At 39.2% G+C, this 27989-nt stretch overlaps 2 protein-coding genes across 5 annotated transcripts in view; one reads left to right on the forward strand and one right to left on the reverse strand.

The window, feature by feature from the left end:
* Nucleotides 1-27989, reverse strand: part of LOC131394552 (zinc finger protein 709-like) — a 442972-nt gene that overhangs the window by 82642 nt on the left and 332341 nt on the right. The gene's annotated exons all lie outside the window — the stretch shown is intronic.
* Nucleotides 4-27989, forward strand: LOC131394533 (zinc finger protein 709-like). Of its 4 annotated transcripts, XR_009216173.1 has the most exons (6): nt 4-145; nt 18831-18957; nt 19163-19223; nt 19594-21497; nt 24054-24154; nt 24800-27989. XR_009216173.1 is itself a non-coding variant. In XM_058525911.1 (5 exons), the coding sequence occupies exons 1-5, from the start codon at nt 143-145 to the stop codon at nt 24056-24058; spliced, it is 1854 nt and encodes a 617-aa protein (XP_058381894.1). In that variant the 5' UTR covers nt 4-142; the 3' UTR covers nt 24059-27989. The 4 variants fall into 4 exon arrangements, 2 of the variants coding, with proteins under 2 accessions (XP_058381894.1, XP_058381893.1); XR_009216172.1 differs by having other exon boundaries at nt 24054-27989; XM_058525911.1 differs by having other exon boundaries at nt 19594-21251; nt 24054-27989.

Genomic DNA, 27989 nt, shown 5'->3' on the forward strand with positions numbered 1-27989 from the left:
TTTCCCTCCGGGCTCGCTCTGGTTCGTGTGTTGTGTTCCGTTAACGGTCCCTGGTGGCTCTGCCTCAGCATCTGTCACGCTGTGATCTGCACTGGCCGTGGGCGACATAGGAGGGACTCAGGGGGACCCGGGAGACCTAGAAATGGTGAGTGTGCGGCCCCGAGTGAGGAGACGGGGAGGAGGGGCTGGTCGGAACCGGCCGTGGCGGGACCGGCCTCCCCGCGGTCACCTCCGAGTCTGCGGACCCGAGTCCGCGGGGGCGCCGCTCGGACCTCAGTCCCCTCCGGCCGCAGCGTGGGGGCGGGGCCGGCAGCCGGGACCCCGGGCGTCCTGTGCTCACTGCGCGCGGCGACTTCGGCCCCGGAGCCTCTCTGGGCAGCTCTGCGCCCGCAGCCCCGCGTGTCCCCAGATGGTGCGGTGACCGCGGGGAGGGTCATCGGGGACAATCGTGACTCGGTCTCCGGGGCTTCTGCGTGGGAGGAGCTGTGGGCTGTGGGGTCTCCAGTCCCTCCTTTCTCCTCAGGGGGACTCGTTTTCTCCTGAGTTTTCCGCCTGTTTGGGAAGCAGGGTCTCACATCCACCACCCTGTTCCCCCAGCCTAGCCCTTCCAGGGCTGGCAGTAAGTTCCTAAATTTCCAGATCCCTCCCCGCATTCCCAAACACCCACTCCCCCTCTCTGATTCACGGCATCATCGTCATTTCATTTCACAGTATCATTGGGTCAGACCCAATATTGTAATTGTTTATTCCTTTTCCACCGAGCCCTGCATGGCTTTTATTAAAGATTAATTTTGTGTCTGTGGCTATTTTACATGAGAGGAAAGCCGAGAATAACCACCTGGAATACAGTGTATGAAATCCTTGTGCCGCTCCCGTCAGGATCTTTCCAGAGTGTTCTGTCCTGGTAGCACTGCCCCTCCCTGGGTAGACCACCCTGAAAAGATGTATTGATTTACTTACGTCTCCATTTTTCAATGGGAATTAAAATGTATTTAATTAATAGAACTTGGAAGACATTATAAAATATTTCCAAGGAGGAAAGAGTGGTAAATTTTAGAAAAAATGAAATATTCCAGTATTACTTTCCATTTAAGAATTTTTCTCTTACATTTTTCTTCCCGAGTATGTGTAGTAAGTTCCTGAGGACTCTTCTCTGCTTTTGAGTGGTTTCATGTGAAAGTCGAGGGGTTAGATTTGCAGATGAGAAGGGTTCAAGTATAATTAATTATTTAGAAAACAAACTTGCCCTGGAAATAATAATTCACTCTCATCTTTTTTTCTGAAAGTGATAGATATTTGGAGTTTTCTGGTTGAGCTAGTAAAAGTGACTTATAATTTTCTTCTCTCCTTAACAGATAAACACTGTTTTTGAGTGATTTTGCTGGATTGTTTAAACACTGGGTTTGTGTATCTAAAATATCACTGGTGTTCCAGAGCACCTCCAGTGGGAAGCAGAGCCTGAGGTCATTGTCTCCAAGCTAAGGCCCCCTTGGGCCTGCAAAGGGAAGGACTTGAAGGCCCAGTTGTTCTTCCTGGGGAGCCTCCCCCTGCAGGTGTCCTACTGCTCACACCCCCCATGGAAGGAGCCTCTATACTGAGAGGAGCTGCAGAGCCCTGGAAAGCTGGGGGTGCGTGTGCTCATGGGGGTGGGGAGTGATGCCCTCTCTGAGGCTGTAAGTGTGGTTCCTTAGACCTAGACGTTTTAAACGTTGTATTTGAGTGTTGTAACCATGATATGGGTGCATTGAGAGCGTAATTTGTGCACATTGAGAAAGTCTGTGAAGATCAGGAGTTCTGTCCTGTGGACGGAGGGTTTATGAATTTGGGGGTTCATTTGGGTCAGAACCTTAAACTGAATCAGGCTGAGCGTGTCCTCACTTGTGAGAAGGAAAGCCTGGGGGAGGCCGTGCTTCCATGCTCACAGGTGAGGGGAGGGTGTGAGGAGCTCCCAGAGTTCATTCCTGTGGCTGCTCAGGTGTCCCCTCCCTCCTTCCCAGGGACTGACCCACTCTAGGGGTTCTGTCTCAACTGGGAGAGTCTAGACCCCAAGTTTGGGAATATGGTTACTTTCTTTTTTTTTTTTTTTTTTTTTGTGTGTGTGTGTGTTATGATCCTATTTTTTTTTTTATTGATATTTTAATGGTTTCTAACATTGTGAAATTTTGGGTTGTACATTTTTGTTTGTCCATCACCCCATATATGACTCCCTTCACCCCTTGTGCCCACCCCCCACCCCCACATCCCGGGTAACCACAGTCCAGCTTTCTCTGTCCATGTGTTGGTTTATATTCCACATATGAGTGAGATCATACAGTGTTTGTCTTTCTCTTTCTGGCTTATTTCACTTAACATAATACGCTCCAGGCCCATCCATGTTCTTGCTAATGGGATGATTTTGTCTTTTTTATGGCTGAGTAGTATTCCATTGTATATATATACCACATTTTCTTAATCCAATCGTCAGTCGAGGGACACTTAGGTCGCTTCCACTTCTTGGCTATGGTGAATAATGCTGCAATGAACATAGGGGTGCATAAGCCTCTTTGGATTGTTGATTTCAGGTGCGTTGGATAGATTCCCAGTAGTGGGATGGCTGGATCATAGGGCATCTCTATTTTTAATTCTTTGAGGAATCTCCATACCGTTTTCCATAGAGGCTGCACCAATTTGCATTCCCACCAGCTGTGTATGAGGGTTCCTGTTTCTCCACATCCTCTCCAACATTTGTTGTTTTTTGTCTTGGTGATTATAGCCAGTCTAACGGGCGTGAGGTGGTATCTTAGTGTTGTTTTGATTTGCATTTCCCTGATGATTAGTGATGTTGAGCATCTTATCATGTGCCTATTGGCCATCTGTATATCTTCCTTGGAGAAGTGTCTGTTCATTTCCTCTGCCCATTTTTTGATTGGGTTGTTTGTTTTTTTGTTGTTCAATTGTGTGAGTTCTTTATATATTATGGAGATCAACCCCTTGTCAGATGTATGTTTTGCAAATATTCTCTCCCAGCTGGTTGGTTGTTTGTTCATCTTGATTCTGGTTTCATTTGTCTTATAAAAGCTCTTTAGTCTGATAAAGTCCCACTTGTTTATTTTTTCTTTAGTTTCCCTAGTCTGGGTAGGCATGTCATCCGAAAAGATTCCTTTAAACCCAATGTCAAATAGTGTGTTGCCTATATTTTCTTCTATGAGTTTTATAGTTTCAGGTCTCACCTTCAGGTCTTTGATCCATTTTGAGTTAATTTTTGTGAATGGCGATAGCACATGGTCCACTTTCATTCTTTTGCATGTGGCTGTCCAGTTTTCCCAACACCATTTATTGAAGAGACTTTCCTTTCTCCATTGCATGTCCTTAGCACCTTTGTCGAAAATTAGCTGTCCGTATATGTGTGGTTTTATTTCTGGGCTTTCAATTCTGTTCCGTTGATCTGTGTGTCTGTTTTTGTACCAGTACCATGCTGTTTTGATTACTATTGCTTTGTAGTATGTTTTGAAGTCAGGAATTGTGATGCCTCCTGCTTTGTTCTTTTTCTTTAGGATTTCTTTAGCTATTCGGGGTCTTTTGTTGCCCCATATAAATTTTAGTATTCTTTTTTCTATTTCTGTGAAGAATGTCATTGGGATTCTGATTGGGATTGCATTGAATCTGTAGATTGCTTTAGGTAATATAGACATTTTAACTATGTTTATTCTTCCAATCCACGTGCATGGGATATCTTTCCATTTCTTTTTTTTTTTTTTTTTTTTTTTTTTATTGATATTTTAATGGTTTCTAACATTGTGAGATTTTGGGTTGTACATTTTTGTTTGTCCTTCACCCCATATATGACTCCCTTCACCCCTTGTGCCCACCCCCCACCCCCACTTCCCGGGTAACCACAGTCCAGTTTTCTCTGTCCATGTGTTGGTTTATATTCCACATATGAGTGAGATCATACAGTGTTTGTCTTTCTCTTTCTGGCTTATTTCACTTAACATAATACGCTCCAGGCCCATCCATGTTGTTGCAAATGGGACGATTTTGTCTTTTTTTATGGCTGAGTAGTATTCCATTGTATATATATACCACATTTTCTTAATCCAATCGTCAGTCGAGGGACACTTAGGTTGCTTCCACTTCTTGGCTATGGTGAATAATGCTGCAATGAACATAGGGGTGCATAAGCCTCTTTGGATTGTTGATTTCAGGTGCGTTGGATAGATTCCCAGTAGTGGGATGGCTGGATCATAGGGCATCTCTATTTTTAATTCTTTGAGGAATCTCCATACCGTTTTCCATAGAGGCTGCACCAATTTGCATTCCCACCAGCTGTGTATGAGGGTTCCTGTTTCTCCACATCCTCTCCAACATTTGTTGTTTTTTGTCTTGGTGATTATAGCCATTCTAACGGGCGTGAGGTGGTATCTTAGTGTTGTTTTGATTTGCATTTCCCTGATGATTAGTGATGTTGAGCATCTTTTCATGTGCCTATTGGCCATCTGTATATCTTCCTTGGAGAAGTGTCTGTTCATTTCCTCTGCCCATTTTTTGATCGGGTTGTTTGTTTTTTTGTTGTTCAATTGTGTGAGTTCTTTATATATTATGGAGATCAACCCCTTGTCAGATGTATGTTTTGCAAATATTCTCTCCCAGCTGGTTGGTTGTTTGTTCATCTTGATTCTGATTTCATTTGTCTTATAAAAGCTCTTTAGTCTGATAAAGTCCCACTTGTTTATTTTTTCTTTAGTTTCCCTAGTCTGGGTAGGCATGTCATCCGAAAAGATTCCTTTAAACCCAATGTCAAATAGTGTGTTGCCTATATTTTCTTCTATGAGTTTTATAGTTTCAGGTCTCACCTTCAGGTCTTTGATCCATTTTGAGTTAATTTTTGTGTATGGCGATAGCACATGGTCCACTTTCATTCTTTTGCATGTGGATGTCCAGTTTTCCCAACACCATTTATTGAAGAGACTTTCCTTTCTCCATTGCATGTCCTTAGCACCTTTGTCGAAAATTAGCTGTCCGTATATGTGTGGTTTTATTTCTGGGCTTTCAATTCTGTTCCATTGATCTGTGTGTCTGTTTTTGTACCAGTACCATGCTGTTTTGATTACTATTGCTTTGTAGTATGTTTTGAAGTCAGGAATTGTGATGCCTCCTGCTTTGTTCTTTTTCTTTAGGATTTCTTTAGCTATTCGGGGTCTTTTGTTGCCCCATATAAATTTTAGTATTCTTTTTTCTATTTCTGTGAAGAATGTCATTGGGATTCTGATTGGGATTGCATTGAATCTGTAGATTGCTTTAGGTAAAATAGACATTTTAACTATGTTTATTCTTCCAGTCCACGTGCATGGGATATCTTTCCATTTCTTTATGTCATCGTAGATTTCCCTCAATAATGTCTTGTAGTTCTCATTGTATAGGTCCTTCACCTCCTTGGTAAGATTTATTCCTAGGTATTGTATTCTTTTTGGTGCAATTGTAAATGGTATTATCTTTTTGAGCTCTCTTTCTGTTAGTTCATTATTAGCATATAGAAATGCAACTGATTTTTGTAGATTGATTTTGTACCCTGCAACTTTGCTGTAGTTGTTGATTGTTTCTAACAGTTTTCCAACAGATTCTTTAGGGTTTTCTATATATACAATCATGTCATCTGCAAATAGTGAGAGTTTCACTTCTTCGTTACCTATTTGGATTCCTTTTATTCCTTTTTCTTGCCTAATTGCTCTGGCCAAAACCTCCAGTACTATGTTGAACAGGAGTGGTGAGAGTGGGCAGCCCTGCCTCGTTCCTGTTCTCAGAGGAATGGCTTTCAGTCTTTCCCCGTTGAGTATGATGTTAGCTGTGGGTTTGTCATATATGGCCTTTATTATGTTGAGGTACTTTCCTTCTATTCCCATTTTATTGAGAGTTTTTATCATAAATGGATGTTGTATCTTGTCAAATGCCTTCTCTGCGTCTATTGAGACGATCATGTGGTTTTTATTCTTTGTTTTGTTGATGTGATGTATCACGTTGATTGATTTGCGGATGTTGAACCATCCCTGCGTCTCTGGTATAAATCCCACTTGATCATGGTGTATGATCTTTTTAATATATTGTTGTATTCGGTTTGCCAATATTTTGTTGAGGATTTTTGCATCAATGTTCATCAGCGATATTGGCCTGTAATTTTCTTTCTTTGTATTGTCTTTGTCTGGTTTTGGTATCAGGGTGATGTTGGCCTCATAGAATGATTCAGGAAGTGTTCCATCTTCCTCTATTTTTTGGAATAGTTTGAGGAGGATGGGTATTAAATCTTCTTTGAATGTTTGGTAAAATTCACTGGAGAAGCCATCTGGTCCTGGACTTTTATTTTTTGGGAGGTTTTTGATTACTATTTCAATCTCTTTACTTGTGATTGGTCTATTCAGAGTCTCCATTTCTTCTTGGTTCAATTTTGGGAGGTTGTATAAGTCTAAGAATTTATCCATTTCTTCTAGATTGTCCAATTTGTTGGCATATAATTTCTCATAGTATTCTCTTATAATCCTCTGTATTTCCATGGTATCCGTTGTAATTTCTCCTCTTTCATTTCTAATTTTATTTACTTGAGCCTTTTCTCTTTTTTTCTTAGTTAGCCTGGCTAAGGGTTTGTCTATTTTGTTTATCTTCTCGAAGAACCAACTCTTTGTTTCATTAATCCTTTCTACTGTTTTTTTGGTCTCAATATCATTTATTTCTGCTCTGATTTTTATTATTTCTCTCCTTCTGCTGGCTTTGGGCTTTGTTTGTTCTTCTTTTTCTAGTTCTGTTAGGTGTAATTTAAGGTTGCCTATTAGGGCTTTTTCTTGTTTGTTAAGGTGGGCTTGTATCGCTATGAGTTTCCCTCTCAGGACTGCTTTTGCTGCGTCCCATATGGTTTGATATGGCATGTTATCATTTTCGTTTGTTTCCAGATAGTTTTTGATTTCTCCTTTAATTTCATCAATGATCCATTGGTTGTTCAGTAGCATGTTGTTTAATCTCCACATTTTTGTCACTTTCCCAGTTTTTTTTTCCTGGTTCATTTCCAGTTTCATAGCCTTATGGTCTGAAAAGATGCTTGTTATGATTTCAATCTTCTTAAATTTATTGAGGCTTGCTTTGTTTCCCAACATATGGTCTATCCTAGAGAATGTTCCATGCGCGCTTGAGAAGAATGTGTAGTCAGCTGTTTTTGGGTGGAGTGCTCTGTATATGTCTACTAGGTCCATCTCGTCCAGTTTTTCATTTAAGTCTAATATTTCTTTATTAACTTTTTGTCTGGATGATCTATCCATTGCTGTAAGTGGGGTGTTAAGATCCCCTACTATTATTGTGTTGTTGTTGATTTCTCCTTTTAGGTTTGTTAATAGTTGTTTTATGTACATTGGTGCTCCTATGTTGGGTGCATATATATTTATAAGTGATATGTCTTCTTGATGGAGTGTCCCTTTTATCATTATATATTTCCCTTCTTTGTCTTTCTTAACCTGTTTTATCTTGAAGTCTACTTTGTCTGATATGAGTATGGCAACACCTGCTTTCTTTTGTTTGCCATTAGCTTGGAGTATTGTCTTCCATCCTTTCACTCTGAGCCTGTGCTTGTCTTTAGTGCTAAGATGTGTTTCCTGAAGGCAGCATATTGTTGGGTCTTGCTTTTTAATCCATCCTGCCACTCTGTATCTTTTGATTGGAGAGTTCAATCCATTTACATTTAGGGTAATTATTGAAATATGAGGGTTGAATGTTGCTGTTTTGTCACTTATTTTCTGGTTCTTTTGCATTTCCTTTGTTTCTTGTCCCATTTGTTTTGGACTGCCAATTCAGTTTGGTTGTTCTGTCTTATGATTCTTCTAGTTTTCTCTTTGTTTATCATATGTGGTTTTAATTTGATTATTTGTTTAGTGGTTACCTTGAGGTTTGGGCAAAAAATCTTCTGTATGAGATAGTCCATTATCTGATAGCCTCCTATTTCCTTATACTAAGTCAATTCAGTCACTTTCCTCTTCCCCTTCTAAGTTGCTCTTGTTATACCTTATTCTATCTTGTGTTGTGGCTGTGTGTTTACAGTGATGAGGTTAAATTTATTTTTGGTGAATTTCTTCCTTTGATCTTTGAGTTTAGTATTTAAGTGGTTGCTAACCTATTCCGGTAAAGATCTACTATTTCTCTGATTTTGTCTACCTACTTTTCTCCTTACTCCAAGCTTTGTGTTCCCTTTCTCTTCTTGTTTTCAGGCCTGAGGGCCTTCTTGAGTATTTCTTGTAGTGGCGGTCTCGTGGCCATGAACTCCCTTAGCTTTTGTTTATCTGGGAGAGTTACTATTTCTCCATCATATTTGAAGGCTATTTTTGCTGGATAGAGTATTCTTGGCTGAAAGTTTTTGTCTTTTAGTATTTTGAATATATCATTCCAGTCTCTTCTAGCCTGAAAAGTTTCTGTTGAGAAATCCGCTGAGAGCCTGATGGGAGTTCCTTTGTACGTTATTTTTTGTTTTTGTCTAGCTGCCCTTAATATTGTTTCTTTGTCGTTGACCCTGGCTAGCCTTACCACTAGGTGTCGTGGTGAAGGCCTTTGTCTGTTAATATATATAGGCGTCCTGTTGGCTTCGCTTACTGGTATTTCCTGCTCCTTCCCCAGATTTGGGAAATTTTCAGCTATTATTTCCTTGAATAGGCTCTCTGTTCCTCTTTCCCTCTCCTCTCCCTCAGGAATACCTATAATTCTTATGTTACATTTTCTAATAGAGTCCGATATTTCTCGGAGTCTTTCTTCATTTCTTTTTAGTCTTAGTTCTCTCTCTTCTTCCATCTGGAGTATATCTGTATTCCTATCCTCTAAAGTACTAATTCTTTTCTCCATATTGTCAGCTCTGTTCTTTAAAGATTCCAGATTCTCCTTTATCTCCTCCATTGTGTTCTTCATCTCCATCAGCCCTGATAGGTTTTTCTTTATGATTTCAATCTCTTTTGTGAAGAAACTCCTAATCTCATTTAATTGTTTGTGTTGTCTCGTATTTCGTTGAGTGTTTTTATGATAGTTATTTTGAAATCTCTGTCATTTAGTTTATGGATTTCTGTGTCTTCGGGGTTGATTTCTGGGTGCTTGTCATTTTGTTTCTGGTCTGGTGATTTCATATATTTTTGCATTGTGGTTCCTGTGTTGGTTTTGATTTTCCTCATCCTGGAAGTCTCTGGTTGCAATTTCCACCTGCCGCCACTGTCTGGTGGTAAAGGGCTGTGTAGTCTAAGCCCCCTGCGCTCTGCCCCAGTTTTTCTGCTGCGATCCGCAGTTTTGTTTTGTTTTTTTTCCCCACTGCGATCCACGGGTCCAGTCCAGTTTATTCAGGTCTGCCTCGGACCGCTAGATCTGGTCAAGCTGCAGACTCCGGGTTGCGGGGAGGGGGGAGCTCTCTCTTTTGCCCTCTGGGTCCCTGACGTGGGAGGCTTCTCGTTTGCCCCTCTTTATCCGCTCTCTGGGTTGCTCAGGTGTTGATGGTAGCCCTGTGGCTCCTCTGAGCCCTCTGTGCGGGAGTTTCCCACTGGCTGAGAGAGCCCGAAGAGCTACAGTTTCCCGCCCGCGGGCCGCCCCTCCCCCCTCTCTGGGAGCCGCGCGGACCGGGTCGCTGATCTGATGGGGAGGGAGCGGAGTTCTCCTTACCTCTCCCCACTTCCTCCGGGGGCCCAGCACGTTCCGCTCTCAGATGTGCGGCAGTGTGGATCCCTCCGCTCTAGCTTTTCACTGTCTGGGATTCCGTTGTTGGTCTGTGGCTGTTACTTTTGTTGTATCTTGTGGGGGAAGAATTCACGGGAAAGCTCACTCCGCCATGATGCTGACGTCACTCTCCATGGTTACTTTCTGAACGTGGGTTTTCCTTCTGAACTGTAGACAAGCAGGCTCCTTCTATGAACTGATTGGAATATTCGTGTTTCTGTCCTTGGATTCCTTTATCAATGGAAGATTGTAGCTCTTGGATTCTAGTTTCCATTAGCACTTGGGGTTTTAAAATGTAAGTTAGTTGACAGATACCATGTGAGTCATGCAGGAAAATTGTGGAACCAACAGAATTTTTGTTCTATTAGGCAAGACAGCCTCAAGATATGAAATCGATATATTTAAGTTTTCAGGTGCATTTTCCAATTTTTGGTCAGTTTTTGTATCTCCATGTCCCTAGAGAACTTTTACATTGAAAAGGCTATACTATTCTTAAGGCAAATAAATTCCTATTTTAATTACTGTGAGGAAAAAACATTTGAATTTTTATTTTAATTTATATGAAGAAAACACTGCAAAGCTTATGTAAAAGTCTTTCAAATTCATATTCAATCGAATAATTTTTTTATAATTTCTAACACTTTCTAACACTTACATTTAAAGGCTTAATTGCAAACCCCTAATGTATTATAATATGCTATCTTTCCTGAAAATATCTCTGATGTTTACTATAATGGAGGGATAAACTGTGGTGCCCCTTTCCTTTTAGATAGAAAGAGATTTGTCAGTTTTCATTTTTTAAGGTTTAGAATTTTATTTCCATTATTCTTTAAAGGATCAAATCTTGGAGTGGTTTCCTGTGTACGAAAGTTAAAATTTAAATTAATAAAGCAAAAGTTAGTTAATAGTAATGATTAATCATAGGAAAATATGTTATGTAAAAATTTCTTTTTATTTAAAGTAAATAATGCTTTGGAAGGATTAAAATATTCCGTTCAGAGGAAACTAACTTAAGAAGACTCCCTGCCTGCATATCCTGCCCCACTCCTCTGCTTTCACTCCAGCCCACCTCAAATGACCAGTTTTGATTACTACTTCATCATCCTGTTAGTGCTTCTTTATGTAAAAACAAGCCAGTGCAAATGCCTATTTTTCTTACCCCTGTTTGTTCTTATAATGAGTGGCCAGGGTCCACATATTTGGTGTTTGGCTTCTGAAAACTTAAGCCTCACCCCTGCCTTTCCCCTAGGCCTTCTTATCTGGACGGGCTGATGAGAAAGCCTGGAGGCTCCTGCACTGTGAGCTGCTGCTTGCTGGGCAGCTCCTCCTGTGAGCTGTGCTGCCCTGTGTGCATTGTTGACCCACCAAGCCTGGGTTGTATGTACAGAGGACTCTGAGTTGGCAGTTCCCTTAATTCCTTGTCCTTTGGGAGCAGGAGTATGAGAATGGCCCTCATTACAAGTGGTCCTGGGTCAGCATCTGGGCTAGAATCTGTCTGTATTTAGAGTGAAGATGTGACTGAGGCTGGGATTACCCAGACATTAGGGGGAATAGTGGAGGAGGTACAAGGATGATTCTACCCTGGGAATGAGGTGAGCCTATCACATGGTCACTCCTTAAAGAGCAGTTATTTCAGAGAGAAAGAGAAGAGACAGGGAAAGGCAGCCAGTAAATGACAAGCTTACAGAGTGCTCACCAGGACCCCTAAGTAACTCTGTTGATGCTGCCCCTGCATCTATTGCTGCAGAGATCCTGAGCCTCTGGGTTGTAGTGGACAACACCCACAGATTGCATTTGGCACAGCAAAGGGATTAGTTCAAACCCAACTTAAGCCTTTGTTCCTTAAAGTCTGTAAAGCAACCACTTGTCATGGAGGTGGCCTCTAACCCTGATGACAGTGATTTGAGGATCTCAGGAGGAGGACCTGAAGTTGTCCATAGGCTTCTGATGCAAGAACCTGCCCTAGTCCCACACTATATGCCATTAGAGCTGCTATTATCACCAGGTACTGAGAGCTCTTGAAAATAGAGGCTCTCACAAACACTGAGCATGTGATCCTCTTCTAAGGTGCATATTTTGCCTTTGGCCCTGGAAACAGCCCTCCACCAGCCCCCACGGCTAGCGACACCTATTTGTAATGACGGGACCAAACCTTGGCCCCTGGCTTATGCCACCTGCAGGAGGGATGACATTTCTTACTTCAGTCCCTTGAAAGATGCTAGGGTACAGGAGGAGGTCACCCCTTTCCCAGACACCTTGGCTCTCTGGGTAGTTCCTTGGGGTTAACTGAATGCACAGCACTGGGGAGTGCATAGACTTCAAGGACAACAAGACACAGTCATACATGATGGAGCTCAGTGGAGAGTTGCTGCTCTTCATCCCTCCATTGGGACATCCCTGATGAAGAACTAAACCAAGGGTCACCACAGCTAACCAAACATCAGTCAGTCATTTTATTCCTGGCCCATAGTTGGCTCCATCTGCATATTTTCAGACTCTTGGGCTACTGTCCAAAAGTTACCCCTTTGTGGTAAAAGAACTCTGGGAATCTCTTGACTCAGGGATACCCAAAATATAAATTTAGGTAACGTTTGTCTGTACATTCCTAAGTCCACAATAAAAGGACTCACCAAGGCACAACTTATCCATGTTGGAATTCCAGACACTACTGATAGTAACCATGGCACTTCTCAGAATATACAGTGCCTCACTTTCCAACAAGGCATTCAGTGGAAGTTTCACGTTTTTTACAGGTCTCCGGCTCATAGAGCACCGTACTGGCTTATTGAAATACAGATGGTCTCTGACTTATGATGGTTCTACTTATGACTTTTCAACTTTACGATGGTATAAAAGTGATATGCATTCAGTAGAAACCATACTTTGAGTTTGGATCCTTTCCTGGGCCAGTGATGAGCAGTACGATACTCTCTCATGATGCTGGGTGGAAGCAGTGAGCCGCAGCTCCCAGTCAGTCACGTGATCCTCTTACACCATTCTGTTCTCCTTTTTCAGTACAGTATTCAGTAAATTACCTGATCCATTTAACACTTCATTATAAAATAGGCTTTGTGTTAGATGAGTTTGCTCAATTGAAGGCTAATGTAAGTGTTCTGAACATGTTTAAGGTAGACGAGCTAAGCTATGATTTTTGCCACGTTAGGTGTATTAAATCCATCTTCAGCTTATGATATTTTCAACTTATTTTGGGTTTCTCAGGACATAAGCCCATCATAAGTCAAGGAAGATCTCTTAAGTTCAAATCAGTTGAATGAAACATGGCCTGTTTCAGTCATCAGTCAGTCATCAGGGTTGAACTGTAATGAGTTTGTCTTCATCTTTTTTTTAAGACTTCAGTTATTTTAGAGCAGTTTAAGGTTAACAGAAAAATTGATCAGAAAGTACAGGGAGTTCCCACATAATCCCTCTGCATCCACACAGTTCGCACCATTTTCTACATCTTGTGTGATGGTGCTACATTTCTTACAAATGATGATCCAATATTGATGCAATAAAGTGCACAGTGTACATTAACATTGACTCTGTGTTATACAATGTATGGGCTTTGGCAAATGTATAATAACATGGATCCACCATTTCTGTATCAAATAATGTAATTTCATTTCCCTGAATTTTCTCTGTGTTCCATCTAGTGATTCATCCCTCCCTCCAAACCCCAAGTCCTTCAAAACCAAAGCTCCTTTTACTGGCTTCTGCTTTTGTCTTTTCCAGAATGTCGTATACTTGTGATCACACAGTATGTAGCCTTGTGAGATTGGCTTCTTTCACTTTGCCATTTACTTTTTAGTTTCCTCCATGTGTTTTCATGGCTTGACTCCTCATTTCTTTTTATCAATGAATAGTATTTCATTATATGGATATGCCACCAATAATGTGTTCGAGTCTTGAAGGACATCTTGCTTAACTCTACCTCTTGCCAATTATGAATCAAGTGCCAAGAAATGTTCCTGTACAGGTTTTCTGTGAACATAAGGTTTCAACTCAATTGGGAAAATATCAAGGAGTGTGATTGCTGGCTCTTAGTATACATAGTGAGGCTGTATTTTGTTTTGAAAAGTTAAGTCTCTGTCTTCCATTGTAGGGGTAACCAATTCCATTCCCACCAGCAATGAATGAGAATTACCTGTAGCTTCACATGTTCACCAATATTTGGTGTTCTGAGTGTTTTGAGTTTTACCCATTTAATAAGTATTTAATGATACCTCATTATTGTTTTATTTGCAAATTTCCAATGACATTTGATATGGAGCGTGTTTTCATATTGCCTAATTCCCAGCTGTCTATCTTCTTTGGTGAACTGTTTGTTGAAATCTTTTGCCAATTTTTAATTGGGTTGTTTTTCTTCTGACTGTTGAGACTTAAGAGTTCTTTGGATATTTTGGATACCAGTCATTTATCAGATACATGTTTTGCAAAGATTTTCTCCTACTCCGTGACTTGTCTTTTCATTGTCTTAACACTATCTTTGTCAAAGCAGTTTTTTATTTGAATGAAGTGAAATTATCATTTTTTTCTCTTAGGGACTTTACGTCCCTATCTAAAAATTCATCACTAAACCGAGGGTCATCTAGATTTTCTCCTATTTTATCTTGTAGGAATTTATTCCTTTTGCCTTTCACATTTAGATCTATGATGTGTTTTGAGTTAATTTTTGTGAGATATGTAAGACCTGTGTCTGCATTCATTTTGTGTGTGTGTGTTCATATGTGGATATCCATTATTTCCAACACTATTTGTTTAAAAGACTTTCTTTTTCATTTGAATTGCCTTTCCTCCTTTGCAAAGATCAACTGAGTATATTTGTGTAGGCCTTCGGAAAGTAGTTGACTTCTGTACCCTTCAACTTTGCTATACTTTCTTATTAATTCCAGGAGTTACTTCTGCTGTTGTGAATTATTTCAGGTGTCTCACAGAGACGATCATTTCATAGGGAACAAACCTTATGAATTTAGCTACAGGTTTTGTGAGGCTGTTCTTTCTCAAGAAGTGGAAGTTTCCCTCTATTACCAGTTTATTATCATAAATGGATGTTGGATTTTTTCAAATCCTCTTATATATTCAATTCCCCCTCCTTTCATTTCTGATATTAGTAATTTTGGTCTTTCCTCTTTTCTTAGTTATCTTAACTAGATGTTTATCAATTTTATTAGTTTTATCAAAGAACCAGCTTTTAAAAAATTTTTTCTCCATTAATTTCCCACAATTATATTAATTTCTTTTCTAATTTTTATTATTTCTTTTGTTGTTCTTACTTTGGGTTTAATTTGCTCTTCTTTTTACTGTTTTCTAAGGTTGATGCTTACCTTATTGATTATAGATCTTTCTTTTCTTCCAGTGTATTTGTTCAATGGCGTAAATTTTCCCATAAGTACTGCTTTTGCTGCACACCTCATTCTTTGATATATTGGTTTTTTAAATTCATTTAGTTCAAAATAATTTTTAATTTCTTTTGAGATTTCTTTGATCCTATGTATTATTTAAAAGTGTGTTGAATCTCCACATATTTAGGCCTTTTCCAACTATCTTGCTGTTATTGATTTCTAGATTAATGTCTGTGTGGTCTAAGAGGATATTTTATATGATTTCTCTTCTTTCAAATTTGTTAAGGTGTGTCTTATGTCCCAGAATGTGTTTTGTCTTGTTGAATGTTCCATGTGAAATTGAGAAGAACATGTATTCTGCTATTATTGCATGAAGTAGTCCATAGATTACAATGAAATCCATTGCTTCTTTAGTGCTGTTCAGTTCAACTTTCTTTTCTGATTTTTTGCCTACCAAAATTTATGGTTCATGGTAAGGGGATGTTGACATCTATAGCTCTAGTAATGGATTCATCGATTTCTCCTTGCGTTCTATCAGCTCTTGCCTTATGTATTTTGCCGCTCTGTTGTTATGCACACACAAATGAAGGATGGCAATGCATTCTAGGAGAATGGACCCCTTTATCACTATGTAATGCCCCTCTTTATCTCTGAGTTTTCCTTGGTTTGAAATCTATATTGCCTATAATTCATATACTTATGGCAGCTTTCTTTTGATTAGTGTTGGTATGGTATGATTTTCTCATCCCTTCACCTTTTATCTGTCTGTGGCTTTATGTTTAAAGTGGCTTTTTAATCGATAACAAATAATTAAATGTGATTTTAAAAAACTGATATTACTGTACCTCTCAGTTGTATTGAGGCCATTGATGATTAAAGTGGTTATTGATACAGCTGGATTAATATTTACCAAACCTTTTACAGTTTATGATTTTTACCCTTGTTGTTTGTTTCTCTTTATCTTCCATGTTTTTCTGGCTTTAACTGAGTATTTTATCTGACTTTTTTTCTCCTCTCTTAGCACATCAATTACACATTTTTTATGACACTCTTTGAGTGGTTACCTTTGAGTTTTCAATCCACGTTTACAACTAACCCACCTCCTCTGTCAAGTAACGCTCTACTGCTTCACTGTGCAAGTACCTCAACACACTGTTCCCAGTTTTTCCCCTTCCCTGTCCCTTGTCACATTGTTGTCATTTATTTTACTTGTCTATAAACTTATCATTACCAAATACATCGTTGCTAATATTACTTTCAACAAATTATAATCTGTGATATTAACTATGATAAGAAATAAAAAAGATATTTACACTTATTTATTCCATTTCTAATATTCCTCTTTATTATTTACGTTCTTTCTGAATTTTACAATGTTTTATTCGAAGTAGTTGAATACATTGTTTTCAATGTTTTCAATGTACAATGTTTTATTCATTTGTACTAATGACAAATTCCTTCAGTTTTTGTCTCAGAAACTCCTTATTTCTCCTTTATTCTTGAAATATTGATACCGACTCAAGACAAGGTTGAGACAAGGGAAGCCATACTGTAGAAGAGAAAAACCCTATTGTAACTTTGAATGACCTCTGACATACTAACCAGCTGGATATGCACCCTCCAGGAGATCTAATTGCTCCGTAGATTTTACGACCCCTGCTTGTGCATGTACCTCCCAGCTGCAGTAAGGTGATAACTTTGTTCTTTTGAGTTCCTTAGGAATGCGATGACCCCCAAACAGAGAGTCTATGCTGATAGTCATCATCAATGAAAACTGAAAGATCTAGTGTGGCAACTCCCAGTCTGTTAACACCAGAAGGTCAACATTCCTAACCTCCTCCCCTATAACCCATCGGCCTATATAACTGCTGTAAGATTTTGTGCCCCCTTAAGGTGGTTCTTTGAGACATTAGTTGGCCATCTTCCCCCTTGCTAGCAAGCTGTAATAAACTGCCCCTTCTTTTCCACCATCTTGCCTCTTGGGGATTGGCTTTTGTCTCATGGTGAGCAGGTTGTGCCCTTTGTGGGGTAACAGTATAATTTGACACAGAATTCTAGGAGAGTGTTTTTTTTTTTCAATTTCTAAACATTAAATATTTCCCTCCACTCCGTTCTTGATTACAGGGTTTCTGGAAAGAAGTCTAATTTAATTGGAATCTTTGTTTTTCTATACCTAAGGTGTGTTTTCCCCTCTGGCTTCTTTCAATATATTTCTGTTTGTCTTTGATTTTTGTCCAGTGTAAATATGATATACTTAGGTGTGCACTTTTGGTGTTTTCATATTTAGTGTTCTCTGAGCTTCATGGATCTACAATTTTGCCGTTTATGATTAATTTTAGGAAATCAGTGGTTATTATTTATTTTTTCTGTCTCTGTTTTCCTTTATGTATTTCCATAATGTGTATTTTAAACCTCTGTTGAAAAAGGTTGTCCTAACAGGTTCATTGATACTGGGTTCTGTCTCTTCTGTTTTTTTTTTTGTTTTTTTTTTTTCGGTCTTTGCATTAGACTCCAGTGAAATAGATTTTTTTGAGTACTGGTCTTGTTAAGAACAGAATATTAGGGGCTTATTTCAAAATGCCATCTTTCTTTTCTCTTTCCCAAATTTGGAGACACTCATTTGTCCTATGACTTCAGTGCTCTCATGGATCTAAGAGTAGTTCATTTCACATTTGTTTATTTTCCTCTTATGCCATGAGAAGGATAGCTTCTAGGTTTCCTAAATGCCAGACAAGAAGTAGTCAGAGCATCATCTACAGTGGCTGTTTGTGCAACACTTTGTCCTGAAATTGGAGAATGGAGATTTTATGTTCTTTTGAAGGGAAGCGCTGTTGAATCCGTTACATATTTTATAATCATGGGCAAATTCACCTTCAAACTATTTTGGACTTCGGTGAACTGCCTTGAAATCTACAGCTCTTAATCTGCCCCTCAGGGGCAACAAGGCCCAGGATACTGTTTGGGTTTGACCAAAAAGAGCTCTGCTGGCACATTATCATCTCACTGTGTGTTCTGAAATTGGTTTGAAGCAGCTGTGAGGCACATGAGTGTAGAGATTTTATGTTGTACATTGTCATGCCTTCTTTCTCATGTCTGAACTCTAAGTTTGAAGTAACTTTTGAGCTCCATCAAGTTGGACAGAGAAAGAAAGGAAGAAATGAGCCTGTGATAAATATTACACAAATTAAAAGCAACGCTTCCCCCAGAAGAATATTTACATTCTGCCAGCTGCATCTCATTACTTGTAATGGCCTGGAGTACTTTAGGACAATGTGGCCAGCTGGCTTTGTTAAAAGTTTGATTTTTAGCGGCCTCCTGGACTCTCATGCTTGGTGATGGGATGAGACAAAATAGCTTTCAGTTCTTCACTATGTTTTTATCCATTTGAAACCTCATGCAGATTTGACCCTCTGCCTCATGGAGTGCTGTAACTGGTGAGTAATAAGGAAGAAGATGAAAGAATTCTTCTCACAAGGAATCATCAGTCTTAAAATGATATTAGTTTCATTTGTATAGCATTTCTGGCATTTCCCAGCGTGCTCTGGACCCTGCCATTAGAGAGAAATAAGATGTAATGTGATCATAGTAAAAGTGTGTAAATAATTTCTCTGTATTCATGATGCTGTTAAATTGATGAGGAAGTGTGTACAGAGAGTGAGTTTCTGATGATCGAGTCATAGAGTGAATGTTTGGAGGAGACAGAATCATACATAACGTTCCTACAAAGGGTGTGTGGAGGTCTAGTACAGTCAGCCTCATGCACCTTACTGTACACATATTTGGATGTTTCAGGTCTCAGTGGCCATTGAGGATGTGTCTGTGACCTTCACCCTGGAGGAGTGGGCTTTATTGGATCCTTCACAGAAGAAACTCTACAGAGATGTGATGTCGGAAACCTTCAGGAATCTGGCCTCCATTGGTAAGGATGAGGACGTTTCTTCATTTAGTTAATTAGAGAACAAATGCTTCCTGCCCATCGATGTTGCTCCAATATTTGGAATGTAGAAAGGGGATATGTTGACAAATAAACAAGGCATGGTCACAGCTCATCATGGACCTAGAATTGAATAATTTTTTAATAATTTCTAACACTTTGGAATCATTTTTCTTGGTCTGCATTTTAGGAAAGAAATGGAAAGATCATGACATTGAAGATCATTACATAAACCAGGGGAGAAGACAAAGGTGAGTCACACTCACAATATAAAGCAGTGTCTCATGTGAGAATCCTGTATGTTATAAAGTTTTTAAAGAAGAAAACAAAACAAATAATCCCTGCTTCAAATTTAGTTATTCTTAGAAAATTTTCACTAAAAAATCCTTTCTGAAATGTGACATAGTTGTTTAGTGTTTGCAAAAGAGTTTACTTGGAAACAGTGTTAATAACCCCATGTGAATTTCACTGTTTAAATAGTAGCAAGGTGAAGTCGTCTTGCAGTGCATTCAGTATATTGAATTTCAAACAATTCAGATAAGGCAAAAAAACCTACACTATTTCTATAAATCATAGTATAATAAATATAAAATCATTAATAATGTGATTGTTTTTTCACAGAAGTCATATGGTAGAGAGACTGTTTAAAAGTAAAGAAGGTAATCAATGTGGAGAAAACTTCAGCCGTATTCCAAATCTCAATCTGAACAAGAAAACTCCTGGAGTGAAACCACGTGAATGCAGTGCATGTGGAAAAGTCTTCATGCATCATTCATCCCTTAAGAGGCACATGAGATGTCACGCTGAAAACAAACCATCTGAATATCAAAAATATGGACAGAAGCCTTATAAATGTAAGGAATGTGGGAAAGCCTTTGTTTATTTCCATGTTTTAGAAAAACATGAAAGAAATCACAATGGAGAGAGAAACTATAAGTGTAAGGAATGTGGGAAAACGTTTATGTGGCTCAAAACCCTACGAAGACACATGAGAATGCACACTGGAGATGCTCCTTATAAATGCAAAGAATGTGAGAAAGGCTTCAATTGTTCTAGTTCACTTCAAGTACATGAAAGAACTCACACTGGAGAGAAACCCTATGAATGTGCAAAATGTACTAAAACATTCACTTGTCCCAGTTCTCTTCAAAGACATGAAAAAACTCATACTGGAAAGAAACCCTATGAATGTAAGGAATGTGGGAAAGCCTACAGATATTATACTTCCTTACAAACACATGAAAGGACTCACACAGGAGAGAAACCCTACAAATGTAAGCAATGTGGTAAAGCGTTCATTTCTCATCTAGGCTTCCAAATACATGAAAGAAATCATAATGGAGAGAAACAGTATGAATGCAAAAAATGCAGTAAAGCATTCAGTTGTCCCAGTTCTCTTCAAAAACATGAAAAAAATCACACTGGAGAAAAACCCTATGAATGTAGAAAATGCAGTAAGGCATTCAGTTTTCCCAGTTCCCTTCAAGTACATGAAAGAACTCATACTGGAGAGAAACCTTACAAATGTAAGGAATGTGGGAAAGCCTTTACTGCTCTCTCAAGCCTTCGAGCACACATGATCTCTCACACTGGAGATGGACCTTATAAATGTAAGGAATGTGAGAAAGTGTTCATTTCTCCCAGTGCATTTCAAATACACCAAAGGATTCACACTGGAGAGAAACCCTATGAGTGTAAACAGTGTGGTAAAGCCTTTAGTTATGTCACTTCCTTTCAAATACACAAAAGAACTCACACAGGAGAGAAACCCTATGAATGTAAAGAATGTGGGAAAGCCTTTAGTGTTGCAACTTCACTTAGAATACATGAAAAAACTCACAGTATAGAGAAACCTTATCACTGTAAACAATGTGGAAAAGCCTTTAGATATCATCACAATTTTCAAAGACATGAAAGGAGTCACATAGGAGAGAAACTCTATGAATGTAAGCAGTGTAGTAAAACTTTCAGTTATTACAATTCCTTCCAAATACGTAAAGGAAGTCACACCGGAAAGGAACCATGTGAATGTAAAACATGTACTACAGCATTCACGTGTCCCGGTTCTCTTCAAAAACATGAAAGAAGTCATACTGGAGAGAAAACTCATGAATGTAAGGAATGTGGGAAAACCTTCATTTGTCACACAAACTTTCAAAGACACGTGAGAGTGCACACTGGAGAGAAACCATATAAATGTGTGGAATGTGGGAAAGCTTTCTGTGATTCCAGTTCTTTCCGAAGGCATGAAAGGACTCACTGGATAAAACCTCTTGAAGGTAAACAGTGTGGGAAGGGCTTCAATTGGCCCACTTCCTAGAATGTGAAAACTCCCACCAAAAAGAAATATAAATAACATGAGAAAGCTTGATAGGAATTAATACATCTGTAATGTTCCAGAAAACTTTTCAATATGAAAGAGTTGTTATCAAAATTGTAAATATATTGTGTTTACTAAGCCGCTTTCCTAAGGTACATTATTGGACTGTGGATTTCTACTAATTACTTTTAGAAGTGAATATGAGGTGAGATAATTCTATAAGGCATCTTTCTACACTAATACGTAAGATTAATAGATAGTTTTCCTTAAATCTGTTAATATTTTCTCTTTACTTCTTGAAGCCTCTTAGATCCAAGCATGAATTGACATGTATTTCTCATGTGCAATTAGGTTTTTTTTTTTAATAATTTATTTTTTTCTGTGTTAAGGGGCCATTGAAAAATGACAGTTTGGTATTTATTGGAATTTTCCTCGTGGCCTTCTGTGGCAGTTTCAAGATATCCCAATTCAATTATATACACTGTGCTTTTTTTTTTTTTTAAACTGAAAAAGCTCCTTTTTTTGTGGTGTTGGGTATAGAAGCTGCTTGTCCATTTTTCATACTATTAAACACTTGGAATAAATTTTATGTATGGCAAGATTATCAAAGAGTATAGTTTCATGAGAATTATTATTTTCAAATTTAGGCCTTTGCTCATTGTCCTTCTGACTGGTATTTGGTGAATAGACTTTGATTGATAAGAGAGGCCTATGATAGGACAAAAAGCTAGAGTTGAGGGGCCGTCCCGGTGGCCTACTGGTTAAATTTGCGTGCTCTGCTTTGGTGGCCCAGGGTTCACGAGTTCAGATCCTGGGCGCAGACCTACCCATCAATTATCAACCCATGCTTTGGTGATGTCCCATATAAAGTAGAGGAAGATGGGCACAGATGTTAACCCAGGGCCAATCTTCCTCAGCAAAAGGAGGAGGATTGGCAACAGATGTTAGCTCAGGGCTAATCTTCCTCACACGCAGAAAAAAAAGCTAGAGTTGGAGATATCCTTCCTGTAAGTAAATGTTGGGAACTAGATTTTCCAGAATCCATCCCCTTTATACTTCTCAGCTAGAATTCACCGGTAGCCTCACTTGTATGAGATTTGGAAGGCAGAAGAGAAGAAGACATTAGTCACATTTAGGAGCCAACATACAAAGAGAGGGGCAGATACATAGGAGATTCCAGGACACCATGTAGCCAGTTTCCTGTATTCTTTGCCCTTCCAGTCAAGAATATCCTCAAAACCACCACCAACTCTTTGATTTCCATTTTATTTGAGGTGTAGGTTTCCACTGATATCTTCACAAGTTCCACCTCAAAAATCCATCAGAGTTTGGATTTTTCTGTAAGGCCTTTTGTGTCCACCAAGAAACTAATTCAAACTTGCATGACTGGGAATATTCTTTGATTCCCCTTTTTTCTAGATTATATCCATTTAAGGTCTAGCATATATAGGGAAACACCTTCTGCTGTTAATACTGCTAGCCAGGATGTTTTCCTGATTCACCATGTCATCCACAGTGGTGCATTAAAAAAAATGACATGGGAGTTTGTTTCTCTGCTGCATTCTGCAGTGGCTACCTTGACCTGCTTCTTCCATGTGACAATATGCACCTTCCATGGTACTGGCCTGGTGGCATAGTGGTTAAGTTCACGTACTCCACTTCAGTGGCCTGGGGTTCATGGGTTTGGATCCCGGGCACAGACCTACACGCCGCTCATCAAGTCATGCTGTGGCAGCATCCCATATACAAAACAGAGGAAGATGGGCACAGATGTTAATTCAGGGACAACCTTCCTCAAGCAAAAAGAGGAAGATTGGCAACAGATGTTAGCTCATGGCCAATCTTCCTCACACAAAAAAAAGAGAATAAGCACCTTCCTCCTATCAGGAAGACTGTTAACTGTTAGTTGTAGATGAAAATGATTCTTCAAAATGTTTTTAATTATGTTTGATTGTATGTATTTAAAAGTACATGCATTTTTTTGTGAAACTAGCGTTTCTATAGTTGTTTCATAGAGATAATTTATCAACTGTCTTCTAAGCCCTCATATGCTAACAAATATTATTGTTTATTTCCTCAGGATATATTAAAATATCTTATAATTGTGGATTTTCAGATAAACTTTACAGTTTTCTTTAATCATTTTACATTATGAGTTAGTATTATCATGTGCATACAAGTTTAGGTATTTTTTCGTCAGGAAAATTATATTTTTTATTCTTTTAGTGCAGTTATAATTTTTGTCATGAAACTATTCTCATTTATTCTCAATACCAAAAACTTAAATCATAGTTTTCTCAGTGTCCTTTGCCAGTGACCCACAGGATCACTCCTGTTGTCAAAGAGAGGGGTGTAATGAATTATAATAAGAATGACCACACACCATAAAGGACTGTGAGGTATAACAGTAACAGGGTGCTCAAAGGATTTTGGCTTGTGTTAGAAGATTTGATTGCTATTCAAGGAAGCAAGACATTTTTCTGTTTTGAATGCTATGAGGAGGTAAACTTTATTCTATCATTGGTATCATAATCATTTTTTTCTAGAAGGCAATAACAATTTAATGGAGCTAAACTTAATTTCTGAGAAGCTCCAGTCATATTAGTAAGAAGAGGGGAATATTGGTCATTTTTATGATTTAGGATTTTATCTTTTTCCATTTTTAGAGATAGAGTTACAAAGTACCCTTATAAATGTGTTGGCCCATTATGGTTACCATTTACCTTTGATGAATGATGTGTGACATTTTTCTCTTCTGCAGGGTAAGACTTGGCCTTGCGGTGAATACACGCCAGCTCCCAGTCCTCTGTAATGGATTTTGCCTTTCCTACTTATTATCAAATCACTGATATATTTCCTAAGGTGTGTTAGACACTGTTTACCATAAAGTACCTTAGTTAAGTTATATAAATTTACTTCTTAGTATACTCTGTAATATTTTTCGTATCTCCTTTATGATTCACCTGAGGCCTTTGAGTTTAGGTAAATTGTGAGATAATACAAACCTAGCAAGGGAGAGAGACAGAACCACTATGTCAATCAAGATTTTCTCGGAGACTAGGCTCTTGGTGCTAGTGTTTCAGCATCTCTCACATACCATGCACTATAGAGGCAACATACCCAATTTTACACAAATAAGGCATAATGAGATTTGAATATAGTGACATGAAACAAACCAGTTCTTACAATCATGGTGCTTATATGTTCGTGGGAAAAAAGATGGTTAGCAAATGGTAAAGCTTTGGTTTGTAAGCTGGAAATAGGGCTTTGAAGAAAGGTGAAAAAACAATATGAGCTAATAGGAATGCTGAGGTGTGTGTATATCTTTTCTTTGAGGGTAGGAGTGAGTGAGGATGTCATTATTATCATTATCTGGACTTGAGACTTCCTATTGATTTAGGCCACAGATAATTATGATGTCTTTTTGTGTTTAATATTATAGGAGAGAATTTTCATTTACCTTTAAATGTTTAAAATGTTTGGTTTTTTCATTTTGCTGCTTTACAGACTGAGTGTGCAACATATACCACTAAACCATGGAGTTCCTCCCGTTTAGAGAAACAGTTACCTTCATCTGTACTGTTCTAGCTCATCTTGAGTGTGTTCCATGAATAGAGTGATATCTATGCAAGTTTACTGTAATCTCCCAGTGGAAACCCCAGAAAGAGCTATGAATGTTTAGAGGCAGTCATCCCAGGAATAATTGAAGTGAGCTGCAGAGGACAGGGTATCATTTTGAGTAATATCCTAATTGAGTATAAAAAGCAAAATGGCAAGTTTTCAACATCTTTTCTTGTAAGAAAAGATGAGTGGCAAGAGTGGCTGGAAGACTTTTGTTTCCGTGATTCACAAAGCCCCATCGTCCATATTGCTGTTCACACGTCTCTCTTCCATATGCTTAGATTTCCAGCACATGTTCTGGAAAAGTGGGAAACAATATTAACAACTTGGAGGTTTAAAAGAGCAAAGGAAGTTCAATCTTTTCCATTTTTTTAGTGTTAACTTATGTATTGGAGGTTTTGTTCACATGGGCACCACAAGAGTGTTCTTTTGATATGATGATATAGTTTCCATCTCTTCATGGCGGTAATTCTATACTTTTGTGAAAACTCATGAGTACAGTAAAAATATTTTATATATATTTATATATGTTATATATGTGCCTGTGAGTAATAATTAGAAAACACATAACACAATTGTTTTCATACGCTAGGAGAATGTTAAGCTCTCCTGAACCTTGATTTTTATGTGTTCAACTCTTCTTTCCACCAGTGAGGGATCCTTCTTAGGAAGAATTGGAGGACTGAGGAAGAAGGACTCAGTCCTCCACAGTCCTTTATTGCAACCCTGTCTTAGTTAAAAAAGTCATGCTCTAGAGTTGAACCTGCCATCATCTCATACACATACTATGAGCTTGGTGAGAAGCTCCCCAAATCTGTCTATGAGTTTAAGTCAGGTTCCTTGGATATACTGTGGTTTTAAAACATAAAAGTGTATCCCAAGCGGGATCTGCCTGGGGACATCCTCATTCATGTGCATCAGCATCATTTCTTCTCATTGCCATCCATAGACCATTTCCAGCTGTTCATTTCCCACCTCAAGCCTACTCTGTGCTTGCTTACTTGGAAACATCTTTAGAAATCCATGCATGTCCCACTCTGCAAAATTTCCCTGAGGCAGCAGGAGGGGGCTGTGAGCTGAGAGGGAGACAGAAGTGGTAGAAACCATGTTACGGGCATGTTCTGTCAGCCACAGCAACCACAAACATCCCATATTTATCATATCTGCTTGCTTATTCACACAACACTCAAAATTGACTTACATTGAATTGGGGAACAAAAGGATCTAGAATTTTTTGAAATAGCACTCCATTAATGTCCCCCTCCCCACACTCCTTTATCACAGAGGCTGTAGAAGCCTCCTGTTATTCATCCAGGAGTCTCTAAACCTCCCATGGTGGACATAAATTACCCAAGACATTCTTGTACCAGAAACTTTTCTTCAGCAGATACTGGCACAATTAGAGAAGCCACTGCTGGTAACTGACAGAGTGTTTATGTAAATGGAGGCCTTCCCAGGGGCTGAATTGATCCTCCACAGCCAGCTTCCCATTTTGCCTTGGGTTATGAATGCAGGACCCCCCAGGCTTTCTAACCAGAGGCCTCCTCATTGAAGAGATATGGGTATTTACAGCATAGAGCCAGCCAAAAATGGTGTTTCTGGAATATCCCATGGATACTAGGTAGTGTATTTCCCTCTTCTCTGATGTAATCCATTGTGGAAGAGGCCATTTCCTTTTTAGACACATTGGCCACTTGGAGAGTCACCTAGGAGCACATGGGTGAACATGTTCATATACTTTATTGATAGCGTGCACCACCACATCTGATGGAGTCCACTGCAGAGATGCTGCCTTCTGTCCCTAGATCCAACAGGCCATCACTGGTCAAAGAATGGACCCAAGCTCAGATCGATTAGTCAAACTGGTCATGCTAGCCATAGAAAATTTCTTGGCCAAGAATCAATCACATCTGCACATTTTTACAGATCCTTTGGCCATTGACAATGATCTAGCTGTGTGGTCCTACAAATAGTAACAACTCCTTATCCAAAGTTGCCCACTATGGCATAAAGAACTCTGGAAATATCTTGCCTCAGAATTACCCAACTACAAATCTAGTCACTCCTTACTCTGCACTTATTAATTTCAATCTGCAGAGGCTGATTTCATTGCTCAGGGTGATAAACTGACGCAAGTTTCTGAGACATATATGGACACCTCAAACCTGATGGTATTGACCTTGTTCCAATGGTCTCACTTAATATGAAACTGCTTATAGGCCTCTACCCTAAGAGGCTAGGCAAAATTCAAGTGATTTCCCTCCTTGGCCGTGGTTAACTTATTGACTGACCAATGAACCTGATGTGAAAAAACAAGTCACTAGTAATATAATTAATGGACATACTGTCTTGACATGAGTACAGCCATGTTTGGCCGCTCCATTGACCTACAGCCACCAGCACACAAAGAAATATAAAAGCTGCTTTCTGCGTGGTGGGAACTGGCCCTTCTCCCACGGAGATAGTTGCAATGTGTAAAAATTTCAAGGCCCTTTGGGCGCCGCAGCCTGGGACAGACTGGCCATTTGTGCCAGGCTGGGATGATAACCAGGGAAAACAGTGCATGTACACAACTGCTGGGCTGGAATGATAGCCAGGAGGCTCAGTGCACGTATGCCACTGATAACCATTTGTGCATGGGAACACTGGATGCTTGCTCTGAAAAAAACTGTGACTGTTTACTCTGAAAATTATTGATGCTATAAAAAACTGCTGAAGACTGAGGCCTGGTGAGAGTTCCACCTGTGGAAGGGATGCCTTGCCCAGGATGTGTGATTCCCGCCCAGCCATGTCGATTGAAAGGACTCTCCCGGCAGTGGGGCGTGGATGTTGTGAGTCATTGATTTCTTGTGAAGTAATTGATTTGTTGTGAATAATTGATTTGATGTGTTCTCTTTTCAGTCAACCTGGTGTTTCTCTTTCTGGTTGATTTGTGTCATTTCCCTTCAGTCAATGTGGATGTTTTCCCTTTCCACTTGATCTGATGTTTTTCCTTCTTGATATTTGACCTATTCAGATCTGTTTGTGGACTATCATCTTTACTATCCTCTATATAATAAAATATACCTTCAGTCCA

The sequence above is a fragment of the Diceros bicornis genome, chromosome 30, assembly GCF_020826845.1.
Source record: "Diceros bicornis minor isolate mBicDic1 chromosome 30, mDicBic1.mat.cur, whole genome shotgun sequence".
Taxonomy (NCBI): Eukaryota; Metazoa; Chordata; class Mammalia; order Perissodactyla; family Rhinocerotidae; genus Diceros; species Diceros bicornis.

What these genes read in the sequence shown, in the direction of transcription:
- LOC131394533 (XM_058525910.1), top strand. An exon ending in CAGGAATCTGGCCTCCATTG is followed by an intron (nt 18,958 to 19,162) that starts GTAAGGATGAGG and finishes TCTGCATTTTAG; the next exon opens with GAAAGAAATGGAAAGATCAT. An exon ending in AACCAGGGGAGAAGACAAAG is followed by an intron (nt 19,224 to 19,593) that starts GTGAGTCACACT and finishes GTTTTTTCACAG; the next exon opens with AAGTCATATGGTAGAGAGAC.